The sequence below is a fragment of the Belonocnema kinseyi genome, chromosome 8 (genome assembly GCF_010883055.1).
Source record: "Belonocnema kinseyi isolate 2016_QV_RU_SX_M_011 chromosome 8, B_treatae_v1, whole genome shotgun sequence".
Taxonomy (NCBI): domain Eukaryota; kingdom Metazoa; phylum Arthropoda; class Insecta; order Hymenoptera; family Cynipidae; genus Belonocnema; species Belonocnema kinseyi.
The window spans coordinates 46,871,636-46,881,128 of record NC_046664.1 but is presented as its reverse complement, the minus strand read 5'-3'; the positions used below and the strand labels follow the sequence as shown (position 1 = coordinate 46,881,128).

The window sequence follows — 9,493 nt, the reverse complement described above, 5'->3', positions numbered from 1 at the left end:
CCCCCCCCCCCTCCCAAATTGGTAACGTAGTTTATTGACAATCCCAAAAGAAATATTTTCAACTCTTAAATGCTACACAGCATCCGAATAAATATTTTGCATTCATTACAAAAACAATTTGGGTTTATTTTTCATGACAAAGTGTCCGAAGGTTTTACATTAAATTCTTCAGAGTGAATTACTGCTACAGTCTTAACAACTTTGTATTAAAAGTGGAACGACTTGAAAATTAAATGCAAAGAAAGGGGGTATATTTTTGAATCTAATAATAAAATCTCCCAACTCCAATCAAAAAATGAAACTTTAAAGTTTTTAACTTAAAAGAAATTAGTTTCGGGAGTAAAAGACAAGACTTACAGATTGAAGGTATATATTTAAAATAATATAACTATTCAAATTTAATAGATTCAAAATTGAAAGAACCTAAAACCCTTTTCTGAAATTTCAAACTTTATAAATTTAAAGCATTGTAATTTTAAAGCTGTAAAAATATAGAGAATATAATTAAGCCTTGGAATTTTTAAGTTTCTAAAAATTAAAACATAAAATTGCTAAAAATTGCAAGTTTCGTATCGAAAAAAGCTTTTAATTTTAAAAAAATGCAAATTAGAAACCATTGATCTCCAAAGCTTTTAAAACAGAAAGCCACTAAAATAAATTCAAAAAAATCAAGTTATCTAATTACAAATGTTCAAAATTAAATAGGTTCGAACTTTGAAAAAATCGAATTTAAAGGTTTCCGAAATTGAAGACCTTCAATTTCAAAAAAGAAAGAATTCAAAATAAAACACGCTCCAATTTAAACAGACACAAAATAAAAAATACTTAAAATTTTCAAGACTGACAAATTTAAAGTTTTTAAATATGGAATAGTCATAAATTTGAAAGGGTTTAGAAACAAAAATGTTATAGTTAAAATAAATTGAAACATACATAATGGAAAAAAATTCAAATTTAAAAACAGCAATATGAAAAATGATAGTTTTACTAAATCGTCAGTGAGTCAAAAGGTTTTAAGTATTAAAGTGACATAATTTGAAGGCTTTAGAATTAAAGAATTCAGTGTATAGGATCGTAAAGAATGGAGGGCGGGGGGCCAATATCTATTTAAAAAGATATGCTGAATCTTTACCTTAAACAGGGTTAATAGTAAGACAAAATTACTGCTTCTTTTTCTTTTTTTCGCGCTTTGCCAAAAAATATAAAAAGTGCTGAAATTCGCAACAACCGCTTTAACCCCTTTGATGTAGAATATATTTGAAACATTAGTAAGACAGTCCGTACAAAATTGTTTTTCTCATAAAGATAAAAAGGCTGCAATCTTGTTCAACTAATTTTTCATTTTCCCTGTGCATTTATATTTAAAATAAAAAATGCTAACCCTTTAAACCAAACGGGTATAGTCATCTTTTAAATTTAAAATGATTCAAAAGAATTGGGAAAAAAAAAACCATAGATTTAGTAAAATTGTGAGGAAAATGTGAAGAATTCGATGAAATTTATAAAAATTCTGGATGAATAAAACAAAATTTAAGTGAAGTGAAGAAAATTCAATAATATGAATTCAGAATAAATTAAACAAGCACTTAATTTGTTTAAATCCATAGAATTGAGTAGAAATGATTAAATTTCACATTTAAAAAAATTCAAGAGAATTCTAAAGAATTGGAAAGACTTTACACGAATTCTTATAAAAAAATATCTTAGAAATATTTTGAAATATAAAAGGTCCTGTAACATCTTTCCATCTTTTGAAACTCTAGGAAATTCTTTATAACCGAAAGAAAATTGGTTTAAATCCATTAAATCAATTAAACTCCTCGGAATCTTTTAAAATACCCTAAAATATGTAAAATCATTTGAAATATTTTCAAATAAAAAATTCCTTGAAATGTTTTTATAATTAGTAAAATATTTATAATCCATTTAAATTACTGCCATCAAATGAAAATTTTCTGGAATCTTTTGAATTATCCTAAAATATTTTAAATTATCAAAAATCTTTTGTAATCTCTTGATATTATTTAAAGCTCTTGAAATCTTGAAATCTGTAGAAATCACATAAGATTATAGAAATATATTAAAAATATCCTGATATATTTCAAATCCTATAAAATCTTTTGAAATCCCTTAAAACTACTTAAACCTCTTAAAAATTCCTTGGAATCTTTTCAACCAGCCTAAAATATTTCAAATCCTTTGAAGGTCCATTAAATTACTGAAAACATTTTAAAAAGTCTATTAGAATCTTTTCAAATATCGTAAATTCTTTAAATTCCTTTAAAATCGTTGAAAATACTTTCACATATTAGAAAATCTTTAAAACAATACGAATTCCCGCAACTCTTCTGAATAAATTCTTTTAAAATTTATTAAAATATTTCGAGAGCATTTAAATCCCTTAAAATCACTGAAACCCTCGGAAAACTCGTAACATTTTTTAAATCTTTTAAAAATCCCTTGTAATATTTTGAAATACCCTAAGATATTCCAAATCCTTTGAATCCTTTCAAGTTATTCAAATAAATTAAAAATTCCATTACATTACTGAATTCAACTGAAAGTTCATTGGAATCTTTTAAAATACCCTGAAATATTTAAAATCCCTTAAAAGCTTCTGAAATCCTTTTCAACTTTTTAAAGCTCTTGATGATTCTTTGGATTAATGACAAATACACTAAAATATTTAAAATCTTTTAATTCCCTAGGAGCTTTTTAAAGCTCTTGAAAATTGCTTGGAATTAAAAAAAATACCCTAAAATATTTCAAATACCTTTAAAATCTTTTAAAATATCTTGAAAGTTCTGAAAAAATTTTAAAATCGTTTGGAATCTTTTAAAATGCCTTAAAATATATTAAAATCGTTGGAATCTCATTGAATTACTTAAATCAACTGAAAATGCCTTGAAATCTTTTAAAATACCCTAAAATATTTCTAGTCCTTTAGAATTCCATTAAATTATTGAGATCGATTAAAAATGCCTTGGCATCTTTTAAAATAACCTAAGATGTCTTAAATCCTTTGAAATCTTTCGAAATACCTTGAAATACTTAAAAATCTGTGAAACGCTATAAAATCTGTCAATTATTGTTAATAAATTCTGTAAAAGTTTATTAAAATATTTCGAGAGCTTTTAAATTTCTAAAAATTATTGGAAACCTCGGAGATCTGATAAATAGTTCAGTCTTGTAACATCATTCAAAACCTTAAAAATCTCTTTAAATCTTCTGAATATTTGTACAGCTGTTGAAAATTCATTAGAATTATTAAAAATACACTAAAATCTGTTAAATTCTTTGGAATACCATCAAATAATTGAAATCTATTAAAAAATCATTGGAATTTTTTTAATCTCTTGAGAACGATTTGAAAGTTTCCAAAATATCCTAAAATCTGTCAAAGCCTTTGGAATCCCTTCAACATTATTGAAATCTATTAACAATTTCTTGGAATCTTGAAGAATACTCAAAAATATTTAAAAATAATTCAAGAAAATTTAGATTTCAATAGTGGCTAACGCATGGGTTAATTTATTGCATTAAAGGAGATTAAAGTGATCTTTTTTATTTAAAAAGCGACTATAGTGACTTTATAATTAACAAAAATTGACTAACAACATTCTCTAACTGTTTACTGATTTCCTGGTCTTCCCTGAACTGTGGCCAACTGCTTTTTAATACCTTTAGAGTCTACAGATCAGTATTCTAATAAAATTAAATTACAATGAAAATTAATTATTTACCTTAAATATCCACCTTTACCTCGACAATCCAACTTAACCACATTTTAAGTTTATAATAAAAAATATTTTTCAATAAGAATTTAATGAAAAGGAGGAACAAGAAAACACTCATTTGCCCAAAAACTACACTGCTCAATGATAACACTCTTTTCCGTGGAAAGTCTTCACTTAGAATGATGAATGAATTAATCCTTAAAGGGCATACTGAGTGTATAACACCCAGCGACTTATTCACGCTTTCACAAAACGTACCATATTCAAGAGAATGGAAGATATGGCGCCAGATTAAAAAATGACATAAAAACCTATTTTTATATGTCATTTTCACATAATTTTGATTTTTATCATTTTTATACGCAGTTTAAGATCAATACAATCGTTAAATCATGCAAAGTACGGTGTTACATTTTTCATTGAATTGAATCTTTTACTTTTTAGAATAAATACCTTCTTTGGAACGAACACTATAAGACTAATTGTATTTTTGAAGCGCCGTATCTCGGAAGTATTCAAGTAAAAATATGAAAAACTTTAACGACTTTAAATTTCAAAAACTGTTATGAAATATTTTTCTCCTTAAACTAGATAGATTGAACATCATTAATTAATTTTCTTGTAAAAAAACTATTAAATACCGTCGGCACAGCACACGTTTGAATACCCTTGGGTGTCAAACACCCAGTATGCTCTTTATGTAATTTTACGGAAGTATGTCCTTTAAGGGTTAAAAAATAAAAAGAAAAATTTGATTGATCATAGGGATTCTTCGTTAGATTCTTCTCTGAGGACCTGAAATTTGGAATAAATACACAAAAAAAAAAGAATAAAAAATGTAAGCTTACCCGGCAACTGCGGCGTATCCTGCGACTGGTTGTGCTGCAGCTGCAGCTGCACCGTAAGCGGCACGTGCTGCAACTGCTGTATAGGTTGCTGCAGCTGCATAGCTAGCCTGCTGGGCCGTCGAGAGTGGAGTCTTCAGTAATGGGGATGCTGCAGCTGCTGCGGCTGCGGCCTGAAACAACCATAACCCGCCATGCAAGCTCAAGCAAGCTGATAGAACTAATCGCACCAGTACTGTGGTCGGCGAAAAGTCCTCTCTCTTTACGCGCATACAAGTACTGATAATAATAATAAACATACTGCGTGATACTATCTTAACTACAGTTTCACTTTGGTAATAGCGTCTGCTAGTACATCCAGGAAGAAACCCCCCGTAACATGAAAGGGTCTGATAACGAGGATTTCATGAGCATGACATTGTCAACCAGGGAATAGGATCATTTAAGGAGGAATCTAACAGAACCAAAAGAGACATTCTCTCAATCTTAAGATTAAATAACATTTGAATCATTAAAATTTACTATATTTTCCTAGACTATCGATGGATAGTATCGAAACATTAACTGGGTAACGTATTAAAAATTCAGGGTTGAGGTTTTAATCAAAGAAAAAAATTCTCCGTTTTTTCTCGGTTCGCAAACATTTTTCACGGTCAATGAAATAAACAAAACCAAACCCTGAAGCTAAATAATGTTCCATTTGATGTAATAAAATATGAGCTACAAATCGAAGCATTCAAAGAGAAACATTTGAATTTGAAAACAGAAGTTTAAACGGATTTAAATTCAAAAATGTTGTATTCATATGATTAATAATTCAAACTATAAAATAGAAGCTACCAACACTTGCCAACTGAACAATTTCAAATTAAATACGGTTAAACTGCCAAATTACATTTTTTTGTAAACCGAACACTTTTTAAATTAAAAACTACGAGAGATTATTTTTATTTTAAATAGTTTTAAAATCCTCGAAATGCTTCAAAATTTTATTTTTAAATCTGAAAACATTTACATGTTGTTTTGCATTTTTTTTCAAATTTTAAATTATTTTTAAAATTTGCTTAGAACTTCTAAACATCTTTTAAAATGATTCGAATTTTTCCTAACATTTCTTTTAAATCCTATATTTTTTGTTCGAAATCTGCCAAAAAAATTTGGTACGAATAGTCGGATTTTTCCGGTAAACGCAGACACTTCGATTAAATTATTTATATCTATTAACATTTTTTAATTGATTTTGAACTTTTTCATCAGTTCGAAATATCTCTTTAACTTTTTCGAATTTTTTCTACGAATAATAGGTGTTCAATTGTTGTGTATTCATCAAAATTCAATAATTTGGACTTGAAAATTAAATTTTTTAAATAGAAAAATTAAAATTTTAAAGGTCAAACTTTAGTTTTGAATATTCCATTTTTAATTACTGATTTTAAATGAATAGCTGGATATTTTTAAATATTAAGCAATATTGTTCTTTTTCTTGATTACAAAATTTCAGATTGAATAGTTTAAACTTTAAACATGGAATATTTTAGACTGAAATAATATTTGAAAGTTAATAAGTCGATGATGAATATATTATTTTGAAATTATTTAAAAATTGAAAATACTTTATAAAGTTTTAATCGGGCGTTTACATTTGTTGAAATAATAATACTTTCCAATTAAAACAGTCTAATTTTTAACGTTAAAATCTTTAAACTTAAAAATTCTTAACTGATTCCGAATTCTCATGTAAAATCCACTGTCACTCACTTTTTAAATCTTGAAGTACAGATCAATTTTAAAAATCATTAATTCATTTATATTCACAATTGATAAACTAAAAATGTTTTTTATCGAAAATCTTCGATTTTAAACGCTTCTAATTTTTAGTTCTTTAAGTCTTTAAAACTGTATTTTCAAATTCTTTAAATTAAAATATAGACTTAAAAATAATGAATCTGAAATTAAACATGTTTAAAGTGGAAGATTTTCGAATTACGCATTCTAAACTGAATTATATCAGAATTAAAAAGATAACAATTGAACTAATTATTTAAAAAAAGTTGAAATCAAAGTTTGACAGACTTTTTTTCTAAAAATTTTCAAAATTCCAGGTCGAAAAATAAATTTACTGTCATTTCCCTGTTTTTCCGGGTCTCATAAAATTCCCGGTCTAGCGGGTTAGCCCTGGTTAAGTAATTTGGCCTTGTGGGTTGAAGTTAAAGTAAAAAATTCCTTAAAAATGAGAATCTTATTTTTATCTTTTTCACATGATAATTTAATACCCACAGGCCAAACTACTTAAACAAAGGCTCATTTAACGCAGAATCTAATAAGATTCCTAATGGTTTAAAAACATATTTTCATTTACATTCTGGACGATGCTATCACCTGCCAACTTCGAGGCTAATTTTTAATTGTTACCGGTTAATTAATGGTCCGATACTATCCGTCAATAATGTTTATTATATTAAATGCGTCATTTCAAAAGAAAAAGTACCACTTTCTCAGTAAAGAAATGCATATAGCGTATTTCGCACCGTTTCCAAAATATTAGTATAAATTTTATTTTTTTTTCCTAGTAATGATATGATAATTATAAGAAAATTATATCTAACATGTACGAAATTGGCACAAGAACGTTTTGAAGAGCGTTTAAAAAGCAAAAACTTTCCTGTGAAAACTTTTTTTGGTATGTCTCGTTTTTTTATAGAGAAAAATCACCGATTTCTTTTAATTTTCTAAAAACTTTCCATTTGACACCATTTTTTTCAAATAAGAACAAATTGAAACTTGCCAACTTGGAACTCGAGACTTTGAAATTGGTAAAAATTGCATTCTCTAAAATATAAAATATTTACTTTTAAAATCAAGAACCTTTCCTAACTTTTAATTTTTGGATTTGATCGACAATTTTAAAACTGCTAAAAATTCAAAACCTGTGTATTTGAACGAGTCCAAAATTATGTTTTCAAATTCAAACACTTATCAAATTAAAACTATGGAATTTGAATACGTTAAGAATACGTTAAGAATAGGAGAAGGAAAGGAGGTTCTTCCAGAGCGTGAATCTAGCCTACGAATACAATGGAGCAGGTAAATGAATAAATTTAAGGCAGAATCCAAAACATTATACATATATGTGGCCACTCTATGTAGAAAAATCAAAATTGCTAAGTATGTGCAATTTTTTATTTTATGATTTTTAATTTTATTATTATTTATTTTATCTCTGCCGCATTTATGTATAGTATTTTTGTCGGATTAACGACGGTCAGTAAAGAGAACGAGTGCTCGGTAAGTATTGTGAAATTATCATGCATAAAGAGACATCTGAATATAAAACGAGGTGCAGGTACAATTTTTTTAACTCAAGAAAGGAAATGTCTGTGAGACAAAATCGAATGCAAGAACGGAAATATCAGGAGAGGGAGATAAGGTCGAAACACAGAAATTTTCGAGTACGATGAGCATTAAATCAACATGTTGCATTCGCTCGTCTGTTCGATGTCTTCAGTGAATTGTAAAGAGTTAAAAAAAAGCTGTCTCTAATCCTATCTCACTAACTCTAATTGTATTTCTTGTCAGATCTGAAAAAATGCAGACCAAACGGTCTTTCGTCTATCTGCACAATTTTCACATTCTGAAAAATATTTATTTCATTCAAATTCATATCCAAACTTGAATTATGAATTGAACTGCTTTTCCAAAAATGTTGGATACTATTGGGCCCGAGTGTAGATTCTTAAAATGGGGACTTTGTGAAGCTCTTTACTTGGGTGATTGCTAAAGAAATTGATCAGCGACTTGGGTCACAGCAGTGTAGTGGAACGAACGTATTATTTAAATAAATAATACGAGAATTCTATATCAAACTAAAAATCTATACCCCCCCACCTCATACAATAATTCCCTTCATCATTGAGTGAGTCACGCTTGATTAACCCGAATGAAATATGACTTAATAGTTTAAAAAATAATATTTCTCTGGATAAGATGCAAGCTTTAAAAATTTTAACTTGCCTACATCGAAAAGTTTCTAGATTTCTGGTTTAAAAAGTATGAATTGACGATATCATTCGCAATGCTCTTATTTGAAGAATGAATTGATAAATTGGTAAATTAAAAAAAATTATATAATTTAAGGCAATTTTAAATTAGAAACATTAAAAATTGAACAAGTAAAATTTTTCAATTAAGACTTTTTCAACTTGATGTTAATTTTTTTTATCTAAAGTCATTTTAAATTTATAATTTTTCAATTGTTATTTATATATTGAAAATACACTAATATTTGAATAATTACTCATTTTCAATGAAAATTTTAAAGAAATTTCGATTAAAAAATCATTCTTTTTTTTAATTACGAAATTTCAAATTAAATATCTTAAAAAGAAAATACTTTAGAATAGCATGAAAAAATATGAGAATAAGATAAAAATATTTTACGAAGTTTCAATCGGACTTTCAAATTGGTTTCGCCATTAAGGCTTTAGAATAAAAAAGTACAATTTTTAATGTTAAAATATGTAAATTTTTTAACTTTGAACAAAATAATTTTGAATTGTCTGGTAAAATCAATTATTGTTCAATTGTGAATACATAAACTACAGTTTCATTTTTTAAATTGTTAATCATCCTGAATTAATTTAAATTTAGAATTGATAAACTTAACCGTTTTTTATCAAAAAATTGTTATTTCAAACGCTTTTAGTTTTTAATTGTTTAACAGGGAGATTAGCAGAGTTGTAATTTAATACCCAATCTAAAAGTCAAATGGATGATTATTAATTTCCTAGAACATTAGTTTTATATAGCAACCCGTTTACGATACAATGGACTTTTTCCAAAAAAAAGTTCTGGATTAAAATGTTTTTAAATTCTCATGTAAAATTATGTGAATTTAACATTTTTACACTCTTT

The 9,493-nt window shown here is 27.0% G+C and overlaps 1 protein-coding gene across 2 annotated transcripts in view; it reads right to left on the bottom strand.

Moving 5' to 3' along the window:
• The window catches only part of LOC117177757 (RNA binding protein fox-1 homolog 2), a 231,448-nt gene that overhangs the window by 8,846 nt on the left and 213,109 nt on the right, over positions 1 to 9,493 (bottom strand). For both annotated transcript variants that reach the window (XM_033368665.1, XM_033368666.1), the window contains one exon: positions 4,586 to 4,755. In XM_033368665.1, the coding sequence (XP_033224556.1) occupies positions 4,586 to 4,755 (170 nt within the window). The remainder of the gene's footprint in view (positions 1 to 4,585; positions 4,756 to 9,493) is intronic.